At 38.9% G+C, this 27,269-nt stretch overlaps 2 protein-coding genes across 2 annotated transcripts in view; one reads left to right on the top strand and one right to left on the bottom strand.

Moving 5' to 3' along the window:
* Positions 1-35: 35 nt before the first annotated feature.
* On the bottom strand, positions 36-3,901 carry rimoc1 (rab7a interacting mon1-ccz1 complex subunit 1). Its single transcript, XM_023394184.2, has 6 exons — positions 3,769-3,901; positions 2,924-3,033; positions 1,974-2,120; positions 1,504-1,635; positions 1,204-1,318; positions 36-1,117 (listed from the first exon to the last, which is right to left on the bottom strand). Exons 1-6 carry the CDS (start codon positions 3,860-3,862, stop codon positions 882-884), a joined length of 834 nt encoding a protein of 277 aa, XP_023249952.1. The 5' UTR covers positions 3,863-3,901; the 3' UTR covers positions 36-881.
* Positions 3,902-4,197: 296 nt separating this feature from the next.
* The window catches only part of oxct1a (3-oxoacid CoA transferase 1a), a 44,863-nt gene continuing 21,791 nt past the window's right edge, over positions 4,198-27,269 (top strand). The window contains exons 1-9 of the mRNA XM_023394182.2: positions 4,198-4,457; positions 6,167-6,275; positions 6,767-6,857; positions 11,973-12,108; positions 12,302-12,451; positions 13,075-13,181; positions 13,571-13,631; positions 26,316-26,423; positions 26,768-26,882. Of these exons, the coding sequence (XP_023249950.1) occupies positions 4,353-4,457; positions 6,167-6,275; positions 6,767-6,857; positions 11,973-12,108; positions 12,302-12,451; positions 13,075-13,181; positions 13,571-13,631; positions 26,316-26,423; positions 26,768-26,882 (982 nt within the window). The 5' untranslated portion in view covers positions 4,198-4,352. The remainder of the gene's footprint in view (positions 4,458-6,166; positions 6,276-6,766; positions 6,858-11,972; positions 12,109-12,301; positions 12,452-13,074; positions 13,182-13,570; positions 13,632-26,315; positions 26,424-26,767; positions 26,883-27,269) is intronic.

The raw sequence follows: 27,269 nt of genomic DNA, 5'->3' as shown, positions 1-27,269 counted from the left end.
CTGCAAATTTTTAACTGTAATGCAAAATAAATGTGTTTTTTTCTTAAAACAACGCGCGTGTTTATTGTCAACGAGGACATAAAAAACAGAAAATGATTTTTGTCCAAACATCACAGATTCTCTACTAATAGTTATACTATCAAAGTTACTCAAGTGGCAGAAAAATGGAACTTGCAATAGATGGGAATACAAGTGGCGCATTACAAAGCTGGTATGAACAAATCTGAACATACTTCAAATGATCATGAATACATCATTGTCAAACTGTTTTTCAACACCTTTCTTAGCCTCTTGTGTGTATATGTTTATACACACATACATATTTAATGTATATGCAATTATAATATATTAAAAGCATAACAAAAAATGGCAAAACAATAAATAAAATGTTACTGTGCAATGTCTCGTTTCCAGCTGGATTATCTTTAAACTTGTAACAATCTTAAAAAATGGAAAAAAAGGTCAATTTTATTAATAACCTTTTTATATTAATATTAATGTTATTATAACACATTCTTAGAGCAAAACAAGTGCCCCAGTCAACAGTCTGTAATCAGGATGATAACTGCTTTTTCAGCAGGACAGGGCAAAAAATTATTCAACAGCCTCCCCTGCAGCCCCTGCCAGTTTTACACCACCAATCTTATACTTTCTAACCTCTCATTCACTTGCTTCGGCCAGGAGCCGATTGGAATCGGATTAGGTTGCCTGTAGACACTGATCCAAAGACTCCTCTTCACATACTCCTTGTGCCTCCCCTTAACCTTCCACAACATTACATCCCACCTGATGGGTTCAATTTTTATTTGGGGTTGACACACATTTGAATACTGAACTTAGATCTGTGCCTGAGGGCAACTTCAACACAGGAGCATCTTGGTTCACTGTAAAATACTAAGGATTTCCTTGGCATTCTCCGTGTTCCAGCCCTGGCCCTGCAGAGGGCCCTCGCAGGCAAGCACATATTTGTTGAGGATCTGAGTGCCAATGTCCCGAAACTGGAGCCGATCTTCTTTCCGATCCATTGTGTCAGCACTGCAGTCTTCATACTTGACTGCCCAGAAACACATTTCTCCAATGTACATCATCGTCAACAGGTGTGTGTCTGAGAAGATGCCTGGGCAGAACATATGCAGGTAGTGAGCATGATCAAATGCAGAGCAAAAGTTTTTGTTATTCAAAGATAAGTGATGACATATTTACCTTCAGACAGGAAGCCTGCTGTAGCAGTGTCATGGAGCACCACCCCATCATTGAGCTTCACAGAGTTTCTCACCTGCAGCATCCGCATCAGGTAGCGCACACCTTCTTGAATACACTGGATAAAAATATCAGAGACAGATGAGCATTAAGCCTAATATCAGCATACCAACAAAAAACCTTGTACACTATTGTTTTCACCAAAAAAAAAGGTCAATTTGTGGGGCAGAATCAGTCAAGCCCACATCTTTGTTTATAAATACAACTTACTGAATCTACTTAGATCTTTTCACAGTATGGTACCTTAAGGAATGTATCCTTGTTTTTCTTGATCCACTGTTTTCGTTGATGAAGGGTGTGGCAGTACATGTACAGCAGAGCTCCACGTCTCCAATAGAGGCATTCTAACAGCTCGAGCCCCAACACAGACTGCACCTATCATAGAGCAAAGACATGAATAGTGATGTCACATGATGACTTAGAAGTAAATGTGTGAAAAAATCTGTTTTATGAAACCATAAACCAGAGAGAAAATTAAAGTGAAATAGACATCTTACTAGGAATATCTGATAATCAAGCAGTAGGTAGGACCATTTGTGTTTATATGTCTTTTATAGCCTTCCACATCTTTTTCCTCAGATATCAAACTATATATTGGACATTGGTGTTCTCTCTTATCCTGATTTCATCCTAAACACTTTATTGATCACATAGAGTAGAATGAGATAGTAACATCACCACACAAGATCGTTTTGAGACACATATATACATACCTCTTGTGCTGGTGCTAACCTCCCTGCCAAAACTTCTGGCTCGGTCAAGTCTTGCAGAAGCTGCTGGATTTTAAATGGTGAACAGTCCTCAGGGAACTCCTGGTCCACCAGTTTATTCTCTTCATAAAATGTGATGTCAAGGATCACCTAAATGAAAACAAATATATAAACACACCTAACAATGAATACAATGTGAAAAAAACTATAACATTTTCAAAACTACAATAATCTGTTAAAGATGTCAAAAATAGTTACCTCCCTCCTTTCATTAAATTACTTAATTGAGTTCTTCATTAATAAGGTTGATAAGGGATGAAACTGTAATAATATATCTGCCAGGAAGTGGTAGCCACAGCTGTAGCCTCTTCTCCAAACCTTGCTTTTTTCAGTCAGAGGTTTAGATCACTTCACAGACCACCTTAACCAAAGTAGTTAACAGTGTGTAGCTAATCACTGACTTTAACATACCCTTGATTTTCCTTGATCTACCCAACCTTTTCGACTTTGTACCCAGTTAAGTAACTATTTAACAGCTTGGGCATACATATTCACTCCAAATGCTAAACTGAAGGGCCACTGAAAGGCCAAAGGTGTGTCGTATATAGGGGTAAAACGAAAAATAAGCCACAGCAATTTTGGTAATTTATTATTTGCTTATGTCATCAATTAAGCAAAGCTACCAAGCATTTGCTGGCTTCGCTGTCTGAAATTTGAGGATATTTCCCTGAGTTATATTTATACATAACTGAATACCTTTGTATTTTCAACTCTTAGTCAGAAGCAGCGTGTCATTTCAAGATCACCTTGACTGCAGGAAGATTGAATTGGGAAATTTCACAAATTTCTGATATTTTGTAAACTAAATGGTTAATTGAAAGAAAAAAGAATTAGATATTAATCACCCATGAAGCATCTCTAGACAATTAATAAAGTTTGATGGGATGAAGTACCTGTGTGTAATCCTGAAGCAGCTTGGAAAGGTTGCTACTCTCCCCTCCTTGTCTGTAATAGCTTTTCAACTTGTCTAGTATGGCAGACGCATTCTGTAAATAGTCATCATCTATGGAAGAACGATATGTTAACATATTACCAATTGCATATCTATAATCAAGACAGGTCATCTTCAACGGTACACATTTCCGGCTACTGTGGTTGATTATTGGCGTTTTATATTTACACGCATTGTTTCTGCAAAACAATTCGTTAGACGCAAAAGCAGAAGACGGTTTACCGTTACGGAGTGAAAGGCAGTGTGACTATGCGACAAAACAGTATACAATCATGGCAAGAATTGTGGACTAACATTTTCAAGCGTATGATAAAGTTGATATGTAGTGAAAATGTGAAGATAGAAATTATTATTTTAAAAAAATGGCAATGTTACTTGAACAATTTACTCTCAGCACTGGTTTATTTAGCATTACGCAGCATCATGTTTCAGGGTCAGCTAAACGTTTGTCAACAATCATGCATTTTAGCTAACATTAGCGAACTTACGCTAGCCGTTAACTCGCAACACTATGTTTTCAAAAATAATCACCAGTCAGTGAGAACACGTTGTTATATAGTTACTGAGTTAACGGCTTAGCACCCATTAGTTAACTGCTAGGGTGAGTATCATTTGTCAACATGCAACATTTCATCAGACAACAGCTGTTGTTATGGTTGCAAGCTACGTTAGATAACGTTAGCTAGCCTGCTAGTTGGCTAATAAACTGAACAAGAATGTTAGCCACGCATACGAGGTGCCAAGAATGGTCACAAGAGAAAAAAAATAACAACGTCTTATCGATACCTTGCTTTTCAGCTCTGAGACTAGAACACTTGATGTCTAACTCAAATATCCTTCTCTCCAACTCGAAACCTTGTCGCCTGTAGTCGTCGGCCATGACTAAAACTATTCGTCACGTGAGCGAGGGATCATTCACGTGCTCGTAGATGTCATGTCTGTTTCCAAGGCATCAGTGTTTCTGTGAATGTGCGCGCGCCGAGAGTAACTTTACACTCGAAGTATACCGTTTAATCATCGCTATTGCCGTAATGTTTATTGCATTACTTTTTTTACCCTTACATTTTTAAATAACGTTAAGGTTAGCGCGTTTTAAAATACACATCAAGTACTTTATAATGGCGTAATGGTGGTGAAAGGGTTAAAGTTAAATTAGCTTGCCGGCTTGCTGTGTCTTCCCCTTCCCCTTTATGCAAGTCCAGCCCATTGACACACCAGCCAATGTCATCGTGGCGCTGACTGTTCTGTTAGTGAGCTAGCAGCGCTAGTACCCACATTTTGCGACTGTGTTCAGCCTGCATCATCTGTCGTCCACCGGCTAGAGCTTTCACTCTGCTCCCCGGCTCATCCCCCGTGTGTAGCCTCAAAACATGGCGGCCCTCAAAGCTTTGTGCAGAGCGGAGAATATAATCTTCAAAAACCTCTCAGGTCCCTACAGAACCAAATTAAACCTCGTTAACCACCAGTTGAGCAAGGTCGGTATATAAACGGTAACATTAATTAGTTGTAGAAATAAGAAGGTTGAATTGAGATTATTGCAAATAAGTGGGCAAAGATTAAAAAGTCATAATATTATGAGGCCTTTATTTTCTTTGTCGTCCAGCATTTCAGTACAAAGTGAACTAAATCAGGTAATTTACCTATGTTTTTCTTTTTGTTTAACTTAAGTTTACTTTTCGGTTATATCGTGAAGTGACCTCAAGCTGTCAGTTACTTAACCTCAAAACATTTTTATGAAATCTCATTTTGCTGTAATATTACAAACCGATGATAATTTAAAGTCATGCATGATGTGAATTAAATCATTTGAGGTCATATGTCATTGCGCGTATCAGTGACTTGAAACGCATGATGAACATTAGTCGAACAAGCAGCCTGAAATGCAGCATAGCTGATAACGTTCAGTGCCAAGGTGTGCGTGTGTGTTGTTGGTGAAATGTTTGCTTAATCCACCCCTACCAGCATAGCTTTGCAGTATTAGTAAAACGTGGTAATCAAAGTGATATCTGAGCTGATACGTAAGTAAAGAAACAATTTTAGGAAATTCTCAAAGGAGCATGGAAGTTTTTCCTATGCATAGGGGACATGTACGCTTATGCAAAATGCATAAGGGTTTCAAAATCTTACCTTTGGTCTCTGAAATGCAGAAAGCTGTACAATGAAAGGACAAACAAATCAGCAATGTAATGTTGACAGGAATGGGAGAAAGTAATGATATGCATTAGTCATTTTTTGTTGTTAAATTCTGATCAAGACAGTGTCTGTAATGTGTGTTACGGATGAACAAACAAAAGGAACTTCCCATTTAACATCATAGGCTACAACATGTACTGTCAAAATTGACCTCAGTGGCTTCAAGATTTTACTGCAGTTGGTATAATAATGTCAACCTTTATCTGGGCAACAGTAACAACTGACCTTACATAAGCTGATCATGACTTGATGCCTTTCTCCTTGTAGTTCATAGAGAACTACAGAACTTTTAAAATGGATAGTCAGTTATTTCATTTTGTCAAGTAGTGTGCAGTTTCCTCCTCCTCCACTGTCTGACCAACAGTGCTGTAAATAGTTCAGTATTTAAAAAGCATCCAGAAATCTCAAATATGTAATATCAGATGTCAGCATTACAGATAATGCAACTGCAGTCCACATAGTCAGCACTGTAATACTAAAGAGTCTGTATAATGGGTATTTGGAGGTCGCTCATGATTCCAGTCCCCTGTACTAGTGTCTGGGAAATGAATAGTGGTAAAACACAACTAAATGTCTTGGAAAATAGTTTTGTAATAAATTGGTCCCAGCACCACAGGTAGAATTTTCATTGATCTCTGTTGACACAGAAGATTTTAAATTTGAGTTGTCAGCTAACTCTGTTGGGCTTGGACTCTTGGCTGTGGGCTCCCCTAAATCTCCACATCTTTTGTTGTAGGATTTGCTCTGCAGATCTGCTTATCTTTCCCTTCTTCAACTGAATGAACTAGATCAACTATTTAAACTGTACATATCAGCTGCCCTCAGGCATTTGGTCTTTGAACTGCTACATTTAAAACTTTTAAGCATTAAACTGATATTCTTTTTTCCAGAATCACTTACAGTGGGTTTGTGCTGTTGACTGAGGTCTTTTTAAGAATAAATTAAAACATTGTCTAAGGTTTATTTGTACCTCTTGTTCTACTTTCTACAGATCTGTGGCTGTTACTTGTCCACCTCTAGCCAGAGAAGTTCACAGTTCTACTCAGATCCTGCAGAGGCGGTAAAAGATATCCCAAATGGAGCTACCATTCTGGTGGGAGGTAAGATATATGTAAAAAACAGACTCAAAGTTGTAGGGCATACATAACCACAGTGACAGTGATGGCAAATTAGCACAGCACCACTTCATAGCAAATGGAGCTTAAACTCTGTCAAGCATGCTGGTTGATTACCGTCCACACACAGAGCACACACAAATCCCACAGCTCTTATTTATAGTCAAGTTCAGAGTGACATTGTTCAACATTTTTTCCACTGTGTCACATGTCTGTCTGATGGGGAAAAAACAGACCAGCAGAAATCAGCTTCACTCAATGTAGTATAAGAAATATTTAACAGCATGCTATGCACACTGGACTGGAATTACCTGGAGCTTGATCCAAGGCTTACCATGTTACTGAACTTTTGGGTTTCCCTGTGTGATTTTGTATTGGTTTGTATATATATATATACACACACACACACACACTATCCTTGGTTGTTTCCATATTTTTGATTTATTATACATTTTATTTTTTGTGTTCCAACTCAGGCTTTGGATTATGTGGTATCCCGGAGAATCTTATCAACAGTTTACTGAAGACGGGTGTTAAGAGTCTCACTGCTGTCAGCAACAATGCAGGGTAAGTATGTATGTGCATAAAGCATCTGTTTCACCAGAAGGTGTGCATTCAAGAGTTGAATGAAAATAAAGTTCAGTCTATGTTCAAAATCTTGTATATACAAAAGGCCAGATTCATCACTAGTTTTTGATATTAAGTATTGGCGACACATGTATTATTCCCTAATAAAAAAAGTGATATGTCTAAAAAGAGTGATGTGAGAAAAGTTGGATTCAGTTTTATTTTTTCAATATTAGGAAAAATAAAATAAGTATGTACTTTCCAGTTACAGAACACATACAGTTTCATGAGGTCAGCTACTAGTGTCGGACATATGCTTTACAGTCTTAGTTGTAATTGACAAATGACAGCAGGGGCTGTCCGAAAGAGGATTCAGAGAGTGAGACGCTCCCTTGCTGCTCATTCTCCAGCTTATCTTTCTTTGTCTTGATGTGGACTCATGGTGGAGTCTCTCACTTCACATCACTACAGACCTGTTTTAAACTCACAGTGGAGAGGTATTGTTGACCTTGTCGCTGTGTCTTCAGACAGGCAGCGTACGCCTGGATACCCAGATGTTAGCTTCTGATAAGTTATCAGAGCTGCAGGCACAAGTGAAAGGTGTGTTCAGTGGTCAGGTGATTGTGTGTATATCTAGACTGGAAATTCTTTCTGGCACATGGCAGTCAGCTACTGCTGACCATAATGCCCTTTGTTATGTGTTCTCTCTTTTTATTGCATTCTTTGTTTTGTAGTGTCTCAACCTAGAGATGTAGCAACTTATTCTGCTAAGCACTGGGTTCATGATTATATATTAAAGTCTGAATAAAGATTATCCTTGAAAGAAAATCATTTCGTTTTTGAGGGAATACAAATTGCAAAAATGAAGAGCGTCAACAGCTCATTTAAGGTCACATTCTCTAGAGATCCCTTTAAGACCAATTATTACTAGTTAAATGATTGATACACAGAAAAAAAGAGAAGTTATATTCCCATGTAAGACTAAAAGATTACATTTCCTGCTCGAAATATTGCGCTACAAAGTCTACTAAACCATATTCAAGACTTAACTGAAACACTTAACCTTACACTAACACCTCAAGGGTTTCACTGCAATTTTCCTGGACAGTTTTCAGCATATTGTTGTGTCTCTCTTGCATAGTCTTTGTCATTTCAGTTGTCAAGTTTTCTTCCGTAATTAAAACCCAGTGTGCTGTCGGCCAGTAGACGCCTACCTCAGTTGTTTACACAGCAACACTGAAACTTGAGCCAGAGACAAAAAGCTCATCTCATCTACTAAAATATAAACACTAAGACTGCAATTTTAAACACAACATACAATTTTCTATTTGTGTTACCATATCACTAAGTTTAGTTGTTACATGCAACACACTGGCATAAATATTTATCTGGTTGCACTTGGCTGCTCTTGGCTGCACTGGCTGGATTTTGTGTCTTTTGTATTCATGTTGAGAAAAATGAGTGAGTTAGAGTGTTGGAAAAAAGGTTCTGAAATCAATAGTAATATAGTATAGTTTTTTTTAATCAATAAATGTTATGAAGAACCTTCACTACATTGCTGGTTTTTATCATTGAGTAGCCTCTTTGCATGGCTGTGCATGGACTGATATTACTAAGGGCACTGAGTGTCAAACTTGATGGCGGCTATTTTCAGTAACTTTCAAAAACTGAACACTGTATTGTTTTTTTGTTTTTTTTTTACCTAGGCCAGAACTAGGGCTCAACTACTGAAAGTGCAAAATATAATACCTGTAGTTAAGTGAAGACTTTGGAAAGGACAGTACTGTAGAACAGAGACTATTCAATCTATGCCACAGCTTGTTTGAACACAGTTCTCTGCGTCAGTAGTTGTTTCAGCCTGAAAAACACTGACCCGTGAAGTGTGTGTTAGTGTGCTTCACTAGACTTTTCTTGTGGACCTTGATTTTTAGTGGATATTGATTCTTCAGATTGTTTGCTTGAATCAGGCCATCCTTCTGAACAGTCATTGCTCCAGTCAGTGTTCTCCCTCTGCAGACAATACTTGTTGGGGAAAACTGTAACCACTTGCAAATTGTTTTATTGCCAGATTGTCTCTTTTGTGTAGTTTCTGAGTGTTTCTGAGCAACTTCCAACATAGTGAGATTTCTTATACACAACGCAGTCTACATGTTTATTTAGTTAGCACTGTAGTACATTTTGTACCGTTGTACATACCGTGTCTGTGTGAATACTGCTCTGAGGCTTTTAGACAGAGACAGGCACGTATCTGGTTTACTTTGCAAACCAGGGGTGGGGAGGTTATTAAAGTTACCAGTCCTATGTATTGTACATCTACTGTTTTCTTTGTCACAGCTGAGTCGTGTTTAAATTGCCTGGCTCTGTAGGGAAGATGGCTGGAAGGTGAAAGAAGTAGTTATGTTTTGTAGTGTCAGTGAAATGATTTTACACTTGTATTACTAGTGTTATCCCAGGAATAAGTAATAATTCTTCACTGCTTAACAAAATAAACATGGCTATTACCTAAATCTTAATTCAGGTGTGAAATACTGCAACAAAGAAATATGAATAAGAAATTATGATGAATGAAGTTTTGTGAGTTGATGTCTTGTCCTCAATGATCTCTCATGAGTCTGTACAAAAAGTCAGTGGTATGTGTTTGTTATTTTGGTACTCTGGTGAGATTGGATGTTGACATGAACAAAGGAAAGTAGTTCCACTTATCACCGGAGAATGAGATTAAGGAAAAGGCATCCATTCAAAAACAAAACTTCACTTTCGGTGCAAACCTTTACTTGATCTCCTTGCACTTATTGAATAGATATAGCACTTAGTACTTACACCAAGGTCTCCTACTGCACTGAAGCTTTAGTGTTGTCGTTCACTTGTAAGTCGCTATGGATAAACACGTCTGCCAAAATGAGTAAATGTAAATGAACACACTGTTTGCTCAATGGAGCTTGCTGATCTATTTTTGGTAGCACTGAGAGGCAAGTGCAATTTCGGCTTTGGAATTACTGCTTGGCTGCAGTGTCCTTTACAAGAGGCTTAAATAAGAGGTTTAAAAATTGTGCTAATTTCGCTGAAAATCTTCTCAAATATTGCTTATGTCTCCATACAATACTAAGAATACAGGTGGGGCTGCATTTCTTTACCTTTTGTATCACCACTATTGATTGAGTGGAGGGAATCACAACACTGACACAGTGGGCTTCTAATGCACAGTAACATGAGATGAGAGGGATTTAGCTGTACACAAGAGAAGTTTATTTAGCTGTACAGAACCATCACCCCCTATAGCTTTTGTATTTACTCTATAATCAGCTGCTTCAGTCATTTTACACAAACAGAACAGATCCTATATAAAAGAGTATGACATTTGTGCTCAAGATCACTGCTGGAAGTTGCTCTGATCAGTGAGCGTTTAGTTGATTTTTCATTCTACGGACACACATACACACAAATTTCATACACAAGATCACAAAATGTCACCATCAGTTATACTTTCCAAACCGTTTTACTACATTTTACTTTTACCACCAAGTGGTAGTGGTATGTGTGTGTGTATGTGTGTGTGTGTGTGTGTGTGTGACAGACTACTTGCAACAGTCTTCTTGTTTTTAGTATTTTGAGTGCACATGGCCTAGATATCTTGTCACCTGACCTGAGATTAGAGTTAAGGACAAAGCAATAGTTCCTGATTCTCAGCTTCACAGAAATGAGCGAGAACTCACTCTTTGCAGATCTCAGCTTTGCTCTTGTCTCTGATTATTAAGAGCAGAGACGGAACAACAAGAGAGAGGGAATATTTTTGGACACGTTCTTTTACATTAATATACAGAAAATATAGTATGTTCAGTTTTTATTTTATTTTAGAATAACAAAAGGTAGTATGGACATTGAAACTGACTTGATTTGCTTACACTGTGCTGTAATCAGATAGTTTGGGAAATACTTGATGAGATGTTTGACAGTGTTTTTCTTTTATCTTTTCTCACAAGATAACACCCTGTTTAAAACAGCTTTATGTGTTTTATAAAGTTTTCTGAAGACTACAGCTTTATAAGTGAATGACTGACCAGCCACACAAAGTCAGTCCTCTCATAGCTCCTGTAGTATTTCCATTTATAGTTTTTCAGCAACCCTAGTGACACAATAATTCAATAATAAATTTCTCTGGTAACTGAAAGTTAGAAAGGAGTTTTCAATGTACTATTTTAGTAATGAGATTTTCCTGCTGTCAAACCATGGTGGTGTGTCGAGGTTTGATGGTCTAAATGTGTCATATCCAATGTGGAGCAGGCATAACCCAGACTTGAGATCGATATGTGTGTCGCAGCTTCATTAAAGTGCAGTCTGCAGTTGGTCACCCCTCTGATGACACATTGTAGTGATACAAAAAATCATTCTGTGCAGTTTATGTGGTTGGTAAACAAAAAAAATCACAAATGACTTTCTCAGTGACTACTCCAGGCTCTGCAGCTGCTTTTGGTCTCATGATCTTTTATTATAGATGTGGATAGGTCACGGTTAGTCTGTACTTTGCCTGTATTTAAGAAAAAAAAAAAAAAAAGAAGCCCTCTCAGTTGGCTTGGCCCAGTTACAACCTTGGATAACCTCTTTGTGGATTTATGGTAATGTTCACACTCAAAGAGCAGGGACCACTGAGAATATAACAGGACCTTGTGTGTTTAACAACATTAAATCACAGTTGATGTAGATTACAAATCAGTAAAACTGTACCTAGATAAATCACAATTACAAAACGCCAAATAATTTATCGCATACTTTTTTGCACCCTTTAAGACAGTTTGTAGTGGTGACACCTTTGGCACCTTTGAGATTATGTGTCAGCGTTGCACATCTGAACACTGCAGAACAGGATGTGCAGAAACAACATGTTTTGCTTTGCAATGGAGACAATGAGTGAGCATTGCCTACACAATATAATATAAACATTGAACATGCAAAATCTGTGTAGAGAAGGCTTACTGTGATTCTTGTCCTCATTTTCTTTTCTTCTTTTTTGTGAAACATGTCTTTCTAAGTATATGATGAAAATTCCAGTAGAAAGCCTCAGTTCACTGTCTTCAATAAACCTAAAAGCCAGTGATACTGTGTGTATGTTTTCATCAGAGTGGATAACTTCGGCCTGGGACTGCTGCTCCAGACCAAGCAGATCAAGAGGATGATCTCCTCATATGTTGGAGAGAATGCAGAGTTTGAGCGACAGTATCTGGCAGGAGAGTTGGAAGTAGAACTCACACCACAGGTTCGTCAGAAAACACACAGAAATGCTTATAGTCTTTACACAAAACACACAAATCACACAAACCAAATTCATTTAAGAAGTCTTGACATGTTAAATTCCAACATCCAAAGGATCAGGATACGTACTACAAAGACATGCAGCTGACATTTATCTATTGTGCTCATCTCTATCTGTCACCCTTTTTTCTCCAAAGGGCACTCTTGCAGAGAGGATCAGGGCTGGAGGTGCTGGGATTCCAGCCTTCTTCACAGCCACAGGCTATGGCACACTGATCCAAGAGGGAGGCTCTCCCATCAAGTACAACAAAGATGGCAGCATTGCCATCGCCAGTGAGAAGAGACAGGTGAGGGTGCTGTTTTCCCTACTGTGGTTGTGCCATGGAGCAAAGTTTAATTTGCTTGGGATGACTGCAGAAATTTCTCTAGACCTGTGGCCAGCTTCCCTGCTAGTTTGTTAAATGGTTTGAGTTTGCTTCCTGATGATTGAACAAATCATATTAATGACATTCATGTATCAGTATCAGCTTTAAACTATGAGAACACACTTAAGTAGGACTGGCCACTGCAAAAAGTTCATGTTCTTAATGTGAATGTATGAACCGAGCGCACTGATTGCACAGCACAAAACTCATGTCTGGAGAAAGCCTGCATTGTTATGAATGTTTTAAAAATGAAAACTACAAATTGCTTGACTGGTTGTACTTTAGCATTGTAGCAAACCCAAAGTAACTGCATTAGAATAATGAGAGAAACATTTCAGGTCCTTCATGTTTACAAAAATAACACACAAGGCTGATGTGTCTCCATGAATGTTCATAGTGCTTTTGAATTTCTTGTGCTCAGTAATGACTAATCTAGGTCTGGACTCAAGTATTTAGGCCAAGTGAACATAAAAACAGGTCACCTTGTTCAGCCTTGACTGTGTTCAGTGCAACGTAAACTTGAACTGTGCTGTCATTGTGCACAGGTGCAAGAGTTCAATGGCAGGCACTACATCATGGAAAAGGCCATCACCGGAGACTTTGCATTGATCAAAGCATGGAAGTCCGACAGGGCTGGAAACATTATTTTCAGGTAACTGCCGAAGTCACAATGCAAATAAAGTGTTTTGATCATGTTGCACTAAAATCCTGCACTAAACAGGAATATCTGTACAGATCACACATCATTAGAACAGACATGTTGTATCATGGCAAAGCCATTATTTATGTTGTAAAGGATTCAGCTTAATCACCTTGGTTGTGTTTGCACAACAATCAGCATGTGCTTGGTGTATGTGAATAAGGGAAGTTAGTAGGTGTAGTAAAGTCTTTCTCCACAAGAGAGCACTGTCCTCCAGTAAACTCCCAGCTTATACTGTGACATTGGATATCGTGTTGAGAGTTTTTGAGCTGTTTTGGTTGAATTTTTCCCTTACCTCAAATTTATTTCAACATCACATCTGTCTTTCTCATCTCTGTCAGGAAAACAGCCAGGAACTTCAATCAGCCCATGTGCAAGGCAGCCAAAACCACTATAGTTGAGGTATGCATTTCCTGCAACACAATCGCACGCTTTTAATGTCTGTCTGGAACATATCTTTTCACACAAATGTATCTGCGCAGTCACCATCTCAAAACCTACACTTCGGCTTTCTTTTAATGGTTTTCATGCATTATGTAGACTCATTTTCGAGGAATTTAGCTGCTCCGGTGCCCAAACAGCTGAAAAGGACCCATGAGGCAAAAACATAAATAATATGAAAGTCAACACTCAAACACAATAACAACTGAACTTTGAGAACACGTATCCATATATCATGATAAAAATATCCTAAATTAAAACCATTCTTAAACTCCAGCGCTTCCCAGAACTGGTCTGGAATGAAATCACCACCAAATCACCCCACCACATACATCTACGATACCCTATGGAAAAAAAATATTTGAGTCATATTTAACTGTTGACTATAGAAGAAAGTAGGGTAAAGAAAACAGCCATTTGAGATTTGAAACCATGCACACAAAAGCAGTAATCCTGCAGCCGGTAGAGCAAAATAAAACGTCATCTTTTCAAATAGATGCTATCCAACCACTCTCAGAGGACACTGTGGGGAAAATAAGATATTCCTTTCTTTTTTCTTACACTCAAAGTCGGGAGCAGAAATGTGAGACAGGCCTCTTGCTATGGCTGAGGGCTGAAAAGATCACCTTGAATTGGGAATAGTTTATATTCCTCTGAATATAACTGTTAGACCCCAGATATTATTAATAGACTTTTTAGTTTAGTTTAGTTTTTAAAGTCTTAACCTCCATTTGTATGACCAGAAATGGAGTGAGCATGTCCTGCCATCTCTGGGCTGTATGTGTCATACCTAGTTTCATTCAGTCTGTCTGGTTACTCACCTATCTAGCATTTGACAGTGTAGAAATGTGATAGCTCATCCCTTTTCCTCTGTGTGTGTGTGTGTGTGTGTGTGTGTGTGTGTGTGTGTGTGTGTCTGTCTTCATCTCCCTCTCTCCACTCTTTCAACACAAACAGCTTCACACCTCCCATATAGACACCGTTTGATTCAGAGAGCAGCAGGGAGAAAAACTGTGCGTGTGAAAACCATAAAACGTAGGTGCTGTCTGAAAATAAATCAGTAGCGAGGGGTCTCTCATAAATCTAAGAGAGTTCCACAAAGCACATTTCCAATTATTCCACGGTGACTGGACTTGAGATTTAGTCTGTTGTTGATTACAAATGTCTGCGACCAAATGGGGAGAGTAATTTTTTTCACTGAAGGGCTGTTGTGGAGGCTTTATGGTCGATTGATCACTAAAATTTGGTTTATAGCGGTAAGTAGAACAGGTATTAATGAGTTTTAAGACAACCGCATTCTGCACACGTCCCAAATGAAAGAACCACTAAATTCAACTATTTGGCACTAAGCCTAACCCTGTGCATTTCTGGTGACAGTTACCATGATACCAAGGATGGATATGATGAATTATGGAGAATCAGCGCTCTGGTACAATAGAAATTGCCCTGTTTTTTTTCCTACAAGGATAATGAGACTAATCGCTCTGACGGCAGTGATGCGACCAAGAAATGTGTCTGTGTGACGTCTGCTGGAGTTGTGATGTAGACGCAAGTGACATGAATGATAATACAGCTCTGCTTAGAAAGCTGCGTTATGAGATGCAAGCATAATTGGTTGGATTTAATATTGAACTGTCTGCTTCAACCTTTCTGCAGCCGAGTCATCTGCTCAATGTGTTTTTGATGAGTGCAGAGGTTAAAACAATCGTTTAAAGGGGATAGAGACCCGGGCTTCATTTGGACTGACAGATAGATGTGATGTATTTTTTTCTCTTTTTTTTTTTTTTCAATTTCCCGGCTTTTGTGGCATTTCTACTTCCATACAGCGGAAGGTGGAAGGAATGATATAGAAATAGAGAGGAGGAATGATATGACAAGTTGAAAGCGATAGATCCCACAGTATCACAAGCTTCCAGGATACACCTGACATACTTTAGGTAACAAGGTCTGAGGAACGTTCTGAACACAAACAGCCTCTCAGAGATTCAGAAATAATTGCTCTACTTAATTATTGAAACAAGGACACAGTGTGTATGCAGCCTTTTTAAGTGGGGTACCAAGCTTAGGTGTATAGCCTAAAGAAATCTTCTTACAAATGACCCATTTATGGAAAAAAATTAATGTTGCATCTCAATCAATTAACCTCACCCAAAACACACTCCACAACCTGACAGAAATGATCTTATTCTGGGAAAGGAAAGCTCTGCATTTGCATCTGAACCTAAATGAATCCAATTTAAATGTAATTTGATGTTCCCTGCCAGGGCTAAAACCAGACTGTGTCAAATAACTGTGTCAGTTTCAGCCTAGTATTTGAAGATTTTGCATTTCACTGCTTGACTGTCATGTCCTAATAACAAATAGTGCGTTCAAAAACTTGTCATCCACATTTCAACTAAATGGTTGCATCCAGTGGGGCATTCATTGTAGGTTGTGCTGCAGGCTAACGGATGATAGCAGACAGGATTTTCAAATGTTGCATTGGAATTCAATATATTTCAAAATTGTCTTTCCCACATTATGTGGTTATTAATGTTTTTATTCCATTTTGAAAGTATGACATGAAAAATTTGTTTTCTTCCTCATTAATATTCATCGACTTCAAATTCATTTTATTAAATATTAAATAAACATGGCTTCCAATGCAAAATAAATATTAAATTAAAAAATATTTGTATTTCAAGTGCATATTCAGACTAACATTCAGTAGGTGTGTGTCTAAGAATATGATTATTTTATGGCAGTGCAGGTAACATATGAACTTTATCTATGACAAGCCTACTTATTGGTGGCAATAAAGTTATAAGCCTGTATTGCAGCACCCATTAAGAACCTTTTATCCCTGATACTGAGGCAATTACCGTCTCTGAAAATAAATGCGTCTCTGGGATTCAGTCCACGCTCAAGTCATAAATCCGGTGATGTCCTGTCAATATTGATCCTGTCGTTTGGGTGCTGGTTAAGGCAGGGAAAGGAACCAACAGACAGGGTCAGGTGTTTTTGAAGCTATTTATTTAACTCTCAGCTTGGCAGCTCAGGCCAATGTGGAGCAAGGTCTTAGAGGAACATGTTGCACAGTGAACTGCTTGTCCACTCGACTAAATTTCTTTCTCTGTAGCCTTTACACATCCAGGTAGACTCAAATTGTTCCGGGGCCATGCCCTGGAACAATTTGAGCCCCTTATGAAAAGAAAAAAAATGTCAGGATACTGTGGGAAAATGACAATCCTAGGGAAAATTGAGCAAAATAAAGATGATTCACAGCTCTGTTTCAGTCAAAGGGCAGCAACTTAGACAGCACAAAGATAAAGATGGATGTAGCCTCCATCATGTCACCCATAGGTTTCTGTTAAGTGGTTTTGAAGCTCAGAGTGGGCTGCTCCGCCATCACCATCTTGGCAGTGCTTGACCACCTAACCCCCTGCTAATCCAAAAATGAGAAAAAGAGGTGAGGTGGTGCTGAGACTCTGGTGAATGCCAGTTTGATAACTGTGTCTTGCTTAAAGGTTAACCCAAGGAAAGATACCTGCTAATTAGTGCTAACGTATAAATAAAATAATCAAAAAACAGGAGCACAGACTTACTCATGTTCTGTTAGTAAATTAATCAACAACAAGCCATTTGTCATGTTCACTGACACGAATTAGCTGAGGTGACGTCTAGCAGACAGTTAGCAGCTATCCAACTGTGACAGAATCCACCTGTCATTCAAAGTGGCCACACCCTCAATTGTGTATAATTTCTAAGCCTTAATGAAATTTTAACGGATGAGTTATATAAAAATTTACCCCCTCCCTGTACATTTGTTATGAATGGTGAAATTACTATAGAGACTAAAACCGTTTTTTGTACCAGGCTGTAAACATGTTTATTTCTGCTGTTAAGTGAGGAATTTTAACATAAGAGTCTGTGGGGATTGACTCTCTTTTGTAACCAGCGTCAATAGGCCATTCTAAGACCTAGAGTTTTTGGCACTGCTTGGATTCAATCCACATTACATTAGTTTAATTCCTATCTTCAAAATACTTAATCTATTTTGAAATTAAGTCCCCTATCCAGAGTCAAGGAGACCCCTTAATCTCCTTTTCAATATGAGTATGTTTCCTGACTTTGTTTTTTGTTAAGCAGTAGAATATCACCACATCAAAGTCTGTCAAAGCGAGTTCCATAAAAACTGGAAACCAGCTGGAACCAACTGGAAACTTTCCCCTCGACACTTCACTAAAGCTGGTTCCCATTAGCCTGTTGAATAACATTTTGTTTAGCCAACCCACTCAAATCATTGTTTGAATTACCTGGACTTGAAATCTTAACTCAGCAGGCTGAGATGACACAGTCTTTATTCTTTGAAAGGGCACATTAAATTGAAATATTTAAATACTTTACATCTTTAACTGTCAGTCATCAAAGGATCCATTTTAATTAGAATTTTGAATTTTTGATCTCCTTCACTTCATGCTCAGTGAATGTGTATGTAATGCATTAAATATCCCTGAGAGGAACAGATGCCTAGAAATGTAACCTGGTGACACCACTTTTGTGAGACATTAATGGCAATTCTGGAAAGCAAATTTAATTGATCTTCCAGTAGGGGGAGCAATTATCACCAGCCAACTCCACTCCACATCTACCATGTTCAAGATAAATGGATTAACACTCTGTTATAATCTACGATATATTCTATCATGGTATGGATATACAGTACATGTCCTGTTATTAACATTAAATTTAGTCCTCACTGCTGCTGATAGTGGTCAGGTCAGTGAACACTGGTGAATCATTGTCATCCCTTTCCCAGTTCTGATACATAAATATACCAGGCAGGAGGGGTGTCAGAAAACGAGAGATAACACAAAAGCACTTTGAAAATTACCAGATCATCACCAGCTCCTGCCACGGTTGCTAGGCAACCAAAGCCAGCTATTCAATTGTTGAGTGTTCCACGGTATCCAGCTGGTCCAGTTATTCCCTTATCGCAGGTACAGTGAAAGGCCCCAGTGCATTGTGGGATACATTACAACAGAGACTGAATAAAAGCAGTGGTTTCTGTTGTTTTGACCATCAGTCGCAGTAAATGACTCAACTGTATTCTGTTACTCTGGCAATGCGATGTAGTTGTGTGGGTGTTAGTGTGCACAACCCAACCAGTCATGCATGAACTGAATGGATGTATTTATAAGTGTGTTTTGTTCTTTTGACCAGGCTGGAGGTCTAATTGGATATAAATGACTTAGTATCCTGAGGGGTTTCAGCATCAGCCTTCCATTTGCATTCGTGTTGAAACAAAGATAGTGGCAAGGGTTTAAACAGTGTATTGTATTGTGCCTTAGATGTGATTACTATTGCAACAAAAAAAAAAACAACACATTTGCAAAAAAAAATATTTGGGCTTGAGCTATTGTTGGTGTAGGTAATGTTCTACGTTTCTTTACTCCAATGTTTGGCATTGGATTGATAATGTGTTAGCATGAAACATTTAGTCTTTTCTCTGCTACATAATGCTTTGTTTGCTCACTGCTAGAATTTCAATTATTTATTCCAGCCAACGTTTTCCACGCCTTGTTGAGTTTTCTCGCCTTGTTCTTGACTTATGCCCTTGACTAACTCCATTACTCAAGCTACTGTTGGCAAATAATTACAAATCCACTAATTTTCCCCATCATTTCCCGCATAAAGAGGTTTATGAATTAGCTTTTGTGTGCAATGAATGTCATAATTTCTGTTTGTATTTTGCACAATTTGTAGGGTGTTGTGGGTGCAGACATGGTCTAGGTCAGTGGTCCTCAAACTTTTTCACATCAAGGACCCCTAAACTGATACAGATTAGACCTTGGACCCCTTTTTTATAAGATTTTGTCCCAGGATCCCCCATCTAAAAAAAAAAAAAAGAGTTTTGCTTTTAGATGTTTTATCAGACAAAGTATTTGAAACTCATGACAAAATAGTCATATGTTCTGTCATTGTGTTACTTACGGATGGAACTATAGTGAAAATAAATGATTCCCCTTTTTGCTGGAGACCCCCAGGAACCCCTTTAAGGAACCTTGGGGGTCCTTGGACCCCACCCTGAGAACCACTGGTCTAGGTGATTCCCTTTCCATCCCTTCTTTGGTTCATTACCACAGTGTTGCAAAAGTGATGGGTAGCCTTAGTTTAATAGGTATCATAGGATTCAGAGGGGGATATGGTTTTGTATATAGTATTGTATGGTACAGTATATAGTAAAGATGACAAGTATCTCTACAGCGGCATTGCTCACCACAGAGTCCTCATTTTTTACATACTATAGTATGTACAAAACAAAGTTAACCATGTTCTCGATATAGTGCATCTATTTTGACTTTGAGATGAAACCTTTCCAGAGCAAATGGTGGTAATTGCAGGGCTGGCTTGGCTACCACAGCAAATTGCTGTAATATCAATGGACAGATGGACATTAAAAGCCTCTGACATCATTTCTTTTTTTACCCACAAAAAGTGTGTGTATGCTCATTTGTATGCATGTACGGGAAGAAAACACATCACAATGACACTGATAACATTTATATTGTACTTATACATCCATTTAGTAGACTCTCTTGATATGTGAGACCATACATCAATTCATGAATTGGCAACCTTCAAAGTGATCGAGGCCAGTAAGATAAATTTATTGTAGCCTTAAAAGACGCTAACCCTAACCCAAGAGGTAAGCTCATGAATGAACCCATGAAGTATATCTAGTAAGTCAACTGTTAAGATTTGGCCAAGAAAGATCTCAGAGATAAATGACCAGATAATATTTACATTTGTGTGTCAGTTTTCTGAAACTAAACTGAAAGTTTTTCTGTCCATGCTAATTAAAGCACTACTGAATTCATTTGTGCACATAATAAACATAAAATTCATATTTACATCAGATTAAAATAGTTGACTGAATATAGCTGCTCAGGTCAAGTCTTTCCTGCATGAATTTACATGAACATTTGAATGTATGATTTCACGTTGAGCTGAATAGAAAAGCTGTTTTGATATTTTAAAACCAGTGTATCTTACAGCTTAAATTTTTAAGGTCATTGATGGCAGTATTTGCCCAACTGCAATACCAGTTATTGCTACCAGAGCATTGAGTATTTTGGTCATGTCTAATCTGAAATGCAACATTACGTCACTTAGGCTGACAGGTTGGAACAGACTTATATTCAAGTGCCATACTGACATTGACTCTTATGATTGATGCTAAAGCTGATGACGCACTCTGGGGCTAAGGTTGAAAAGAGAGACAGAAAAGCAGACAGAGAGGGATGTTGAAGGGGAGTGGAAAGGGACTACAGATCTGCTGAACATATGCACAAACTGTGTTTGAACTTATAGTCAGAACGTATAATATGCAAATTTGCCATTTCAAAGTTCCCCGACGACTGCCTATCATCTGAATCTGAAGCACACTTCACAGAGGCTTGTGTGTTCTTTGAAATGTAAACACTACCATTTGAGCTGGGCGTGAAGTTGTCCATTCCGACTGCTTTGGTGTGCAGTATGCGTGATTTGAACAAAATGTATTTTTAGTTCCTGTAATTTTGTTAGGGTTTGCACTGGTTGGCTGTCTCCCATTTTGTGGATAGCATAAAGGCTGTCATAGACGAGGCAAGCTTCCACTGAGAGGAAACAGATTGCTCATGTTGTCAGTATTCTGGGTTAGAGGATAAAGCCGGAGCTGAGCCCGAAAGTGGCAGCAGAGCATGGCCAAGTGCCCACACTCACAGACACACATGCACACGCACACAAACACACATGCACATGCACTGGGAGGAAGATGGAGAGGCTATAAATACACAGGGTAATGAGAGTGGGGTGTCGCTGTCATCCTCATGCTCTGTCGCCTGTAGCTACACCATCTCCTCCTCCTGGCTGTCGCATTTCAGTATGCGGGCAAACACGCATACACCCAAACAAAATAAAGACATGATGGATTATAAGATCAGGTAACTCTATAATTAAAGTATTAGCTACTGAAGCTTGTCTGTAATATCCTAGTTAATCAAGGCGTTATATTAATCTGGTTTGAAATTAAAAATCGAAACTTGAGATTGATAAATTTGCAGTCTGAGCTGACGCAGTTTTATTAAGGTCTTTTTGGTCAGTTTAGTAAATGTTTCAACTCTGTCTGAGTAAAGTTTTTGCCCCACTAGTTGAGCCTAAGGGTGGAAATGTGATCCAAAATAAGAAAACCAAACAACTACTTTCCAGATTGTCATTGAATTTGCTGTAGACGTTCATGTCCCCTCGTAGAAAATTCCTTTTAATTTCAGTGAGGCTCAGATTTTAACTTTAGCACAACCATCAGGACAAATTTCTACTTGCATACAATATATGACAAAAGTGTCCTAAAAGGAAAGGGGTCAGTTCTCAAAGGAGATAAAATTTGCTCAATAAATTTTATGTCATCCTGCCAACTGGATGTTGATATTTTGTGTGCACAAGATACTGATGAATGACCTGATTTTCATTAAATGTACCATGGTTGTCAATGATTATCAGAGGAAAAATTAACTTTTTCTTTTTAGTTTTGGATGACTCTAAAAGCCAAATTCTACTTCATCACCAGCTTTAGGATAGTTGTGCAGTGTTGGTCACAGTTTTGCACCCATCGCTGTTGCGTGTAAATTTAACGATGTTATTCATTGATTCAGTTCAGTACCTTTTGTAATCGAGGATGTAATAAATATTTTAGTTTCTAGAGGCCATTCACTTCCTAACATTTTGTTGGACCAGACAGAATTATACCGTCTTATACTCCAACTCCTGCTTGTTAATTTGGCGACTGGAATGTAACCCAGATGATCAACAGGAGTGCAAGCAACTCAAATGAATACCTTTACTCAGTCATGCTAATCACTAAAATGAATGGAAAACATAAACAACTGTCTATTCTTAAAAATGCAGCCAAACTGTAAATGTAGCACTGTTTTTATTTTGTTTTGGTTGTTGGTGGTTTATTCTAGGAATGTGGTAGCATTGTGTATCAATCAGTTTGAGATTAACAATATTTGACAAAGCTCACGGCCTAAAAAAAAGCAGACACTCTCGAAAAAAGGCTTGTTGTGTCCCCAGAGGGCACTTTGGTTCCCTCTATCCTCCTGCCAGCTCACTTCATGCCTCGCTCTGCTCTCATTGATGTGAAAATTGTTCTACAGATACGGGAATATCAATGTGTGTGTGCCTATGCGTGTGCCTGTTCGCTTGCTCCACACACCTGCTCATTTGCGTGCGTGTCTATGTGTTATTCTTGTGTGTTTTTTATTATTATGTTTTAATGCTTTATCCCTCCTCGTCCGTTCAACCTCCCGTCTGAACTACATCTGAGCACCGGTGCAGCCGGGACACATCACCTAGATGAAAGGAACCGAGGCTTTTTTATGTACACAGCACATTTAAATTGTATGAGCCTGTTATTGTGCTGTGACTTAGCTTTGGAAGGCTAATTGAAAACTGAGCTGAATACATGGTTTGCTTGCATGTGTGTAAGAGACCAACAGACGGACATGGAGAAACCCATCTCTGAGTCTCTGAGGTGGGATTTCTGTTTATTCTGTTTTTTTTTTGTGGTTTTTTTTGTTTTGTTTTTTTAGGGGCACTCTTTTTTTTTTCACAATTAGGGATTAACACTGTTAATTAAATTCATTCATCTGAAGTCTTGAAATTCATGCCACCAAATAATTGTAGTGATTCTCTTGCCCAGAGTCTTCCCTATTTTATTACTGTTACGGTTTTATAATGTGATGCGTGCAGTCTTGCTTGATGAAGACGTCTATGGAAATCATCATTCTCACAAAAGACAGATCAAGCCCCCGGAGAAAGCTGTGGGTGGATGTGTGGGACTGCTGTATCAGTTCTCTTGCACTACCAATCTCATCCTGCATGGCCTCATTTTCAGTGTGGAGCGTCAGAGATTTACCATAACCCAACCTTAGAGAACCAGAAAAAGAGTCTAAAATCACTTTACGGTCCTCAGTGGCCCTAGCTCACCACAGACCAAAGCCTGCGTATCCATGACAACGCTAAGATGGGATCCACTCTTAGCCATTGACTCCTCTCAGTCAGCGCTGAGTGCTGAGGGAGGAAGTGGAGATAAAGAGAGATTCAATTCAATTTGCTCTGAACGGCTGCTTGCCCCTCATGTAAATGGAATAAGTAGGTTACACTCTGAGCCACACAGGAGTGAAGCACAGAAAAGTAGAGGAGAGGGCGAGAATTATGTTGTCATGGGTAAATCCCCTTTTAGTCCCCAGCGATGTGATGATAGATCTGGTGCTTCATTGCTCTCTCCTCCTTTTTTCCTTTTAATTTTGTGTCATCTCGAGGGCTTTTCCCCCTTGAAGACTCTTCAGGAAGAAAGAAATTGCACCTCCTCCCTGCTAGGGCGTCTTCAGTGTGATAAAGGGAAAACAAGTTCTCTCTGCTTGCTGTTGATCCCTTCCCAGTTTAGTTTGATTCTTATGTTGACTCAAAATCCCAGGGACCACTGTGTTTAATAACAGCCTACTGTAAACATGATATACAGTGCATTCAGAAAGTGTTCAGACCCCTTCACTTTTTTCACATTTTGTTATGTTGCAGCCTCATGCTACAATTGTTTAAATTCAGGGCAAAAACCAAGCCGTGAGGTGGAAGGAACTGCCTGCAGAGCATAGACACAGGATTGTGTCGAGGCACAGATCTGGCGAGGGCTACAAAACAATTTGTACTGCTTTGAAAATTCCTGAGAGCACAGGGACCTCCATAATTCTCAAATGTAAGAAGTTTGGACCTATCAGGACTCTTCCCAGAGCTGGCTCCACGGCCAAACAGAGCGATTTAGGCAGAAGAAGGGAGAAACTCCCAGAAGGACAACCATCACTGCAGCACTCCACCTATCAGGGCTCTATGGCAGAGTGGCCAGACAGAAGCCTCTGCTCAGTGGAAGACACTTTAAAGCTGCTTGGACTTGGCGAAGAAGGAAAAAAAAAAGAAACTCTTAAAGGACTCTCACACTGTGAGAAACAACATTCTCTGTTCTGATTAAACCAAGATTGAGCTGTTTGGCATCAATTCTTAGTGTCATGTCTGAAGGGAAACCAGGCACCGCTCGCATCACTGCATCAACTACCCAATACCATCCCAACAGACCTGAAAATGGCTGTCCACTGAGCCTGAGATTATCTGCAGAGAAGAATGGCAGAAAATCCCCAAATCTAATTTTACAAAGCTTGTCCTGTTATACCCAAGACGACCCAAGAGAAGGTGCTTCAACTAAGTCCTGAGTAAAGGGTGCAAATATTTATGTCAGTGTGATATATCAGTTTCCCTTTTAAATCAATTTGTAAAAAAAACAAAAATCAAAAATCTTGTTTTGACTTTGCCGTTATGGATTATTGAGTGTAGATTGATGAGGGGAACTTTTTTTTTTTTCTTTAGCATAAGGCTGCATAAAAGAAGAAGTGAAGGAGTCTGAGTGCTTTCTGAATGCACTGTATCAATTTTAGGAGCTTGAGCAGGCTAAAAATGGTCCCGCAGGAATGAGTGGAGCCCACACATGCTGCACAGCTCTTCTGAACACCTGTATAGTGGAGGCTGTAGGCTCGGTTGATAGCAGTTTGTAATGTTACCTGAGGAGGAGGGAGCAGGTTCGCTCGTGGTGGGAACTCTATCACAGTCATGTTGACCTAACTCTGCTTAAATCAATAGCCATTTCCATCTGTGTCTTGTTAGTCAGACAGGCATAAAAGCTTATGTACACTCTTCCTCTGCTGCTGGACACTTTCTACACAAAGGTGATGCACTTCTGTCTCAGAGCCAGGAATATATTGTCTGTTTAATATCTGAGACACATACCTTTATCATGTCGCCATATTAAATGTGAGAGTAATTAAAGTGTTATGAGGGTGTATATATAGACAACGAAAGTGTCCAATGTTATAACAGCGCCACTGAGGTTGTGAGAATAAGCCGAGCTAAAATGTAAACCTCAGAGAGTCCTGAGGCAGAGCCTGTGGAATAGACATAAAAATAAAAAACGTGTAGCTGTACATTGTTTTCAACATAGAGGAGTAAAAAGTCTAAGTTTGTTTTGACCTCTGTGTTTGGTTTGACCAAAGTCCTCCCAACACCAATACAATCTCCTCCACACATCTCTACTCTCCATCGCCTTTCATCCAAGGATCAAGCTACGTCCCTGGGGCTTGGAGTGTTGGCTGATCCTCTTCTGTTTTCAGTCAGCCAAGCTGGACTCAGTGGAGTTGCGAAAAGAATAAATTTAACACCCTCTCCCACAAATATTTACCGTGCCTTTGCTGTTAAAGTCATGACATGGGCAGAATTTTTAAACCTGTGAAATCATAATTGAAGATTAAATGTCCGCTTTTGCATCCCCATCAGTGTTCTTTGGGAATGGTCTTTTAAAAATGACCAAATGTAATTCATTGAGATTAGCCTGCAGAGAGGCAAAAAAGAATCAGCTGGGTTTCATCAGTTAATCTGTTATATTTCATTGCTGCGTAGGCAGAGGTTATTTCCTGGTCACGCAATGACATCAGTGCATGGTGTCCTTATCTGAACTTTAATCTCAAGGGTTGTGAGACATTTTACAGGCGAAGGTGGAGTTCATCACTCTGCGTCTCTGTGTAGGTGGAGGAGGTGGTGGACGTTGGGACCTTTGCTGAAGAGGACATCCACATACCCAGCATCTATGTCCACAAGGTTGTCAAGGGAGCCAGCTACGAGAAAAGGATTGAGGTACAAAACAAGGCCTCTCAGGGTTTGCATTTATACATAAAAGGCATGAAACGGCATATTGTATCCATTCTTTCTATAGCTTCTGGACTATGTCGCTATGTGGATGTCACTTTATTGTAAGTCATGTTCCATTACCCAATTAGTTGAATTTTGTTTTTTAAATGATACATGATTAATCCTGATCTGCTCTGACTGAGTAATTTTAACAGAGTTTTAACATTTCACATATCACTGTTCAGAAACTATTGGTTCTTATTTATGTGTCCTTGTTCTCAGCTAGAGACAGTCTCTCAGGATGCTGTCTCACTTTTCCTCTTTTATACTGTATCCTTACATGGTTCCAGAAACGCACAGTAAGGAAAAGCCAGGAACAGAAGCCCAAACCAAAGAAGGACTCGGATATTGTTCGGGAAAGGATCATTCGCCGGGCTGCTCTGGAGTTTGAGGATGGGATGTATGGTATCCTTTGAAAAGAATACAAGCAGTGAATTAACAAATCATATAACTTTGTGCTCTTGATGTCTCCCTTTTTATTACCGCAAGTAAATCAAGACCAGGTGTTGGCCAGTAGCCAAAGAAGAATGAAAGCTGTGCACTGGCCTCCTTTCTTTTTACAGCATAATGAATAATTGTTGCCTTTGCAGTAGATGATTGCATTGGCAAATTATGCAAATTCTTTTTATTTGTTTTTATTTTAGAATTTTCATTTAATTTCATTTTCATTTGTGATAGCATTCATCCTTCCTCAAGAAAGCAGCCTTAGTGAGTAACAGTTCAGTGATTTGTGGACTTATTCACATTCTCCTATCGTTCAACATGACAGTTTTGGTGTGCTGACAATGTTTA

Source organism: Seriola lalandi, unplaced genomic scaffold (assembly GCF_002814215.2).
Source record: "Seriola lalandi dorsalis isolate HSWRI2012SDOR001 ecotype SW California unplaced genomic scaffold, Sedor1 jcf7180002054946, whole genome shotgun sequence".
NCBI classification, from domain to species: domain Eukaryota; kingdom Metazoa; phylum Chordata; class Actinopteri; order Carangiformes; family Carangidae; genus Seriola; species Seriola lalandi.
The sequence above is the reverse complement of the archived record's forward strand: the minus strand, read 5'-3'. Positions and strand labels throughout refer to the sequence as shown.

Excerpts from the sequence above, each read along its gene's own strand:
- rimoc1 (XM_023394184.2), bottom strand. The coding sequence starts at position 3,862 with ATGGCCGACGACTACAGGCGACAAGGTTTCGAGTTGGAGAGAAGGATA. Across the intron at positions 2,121-2,923 it reads TGCTTCAGGATTACACACAG|GTGATCCTTGACATCACATT; the intron begins GTACTTCATCCC and ends GTTTTCATTTAG. Across the intron at positions 1,636-1,973 it reads GGTTAGCACCAGCACAAGAG|GTGCAGTCTGTGTTGGGGCT; the intron begins GTATGTATATAT and ends GCTCTATGATAG.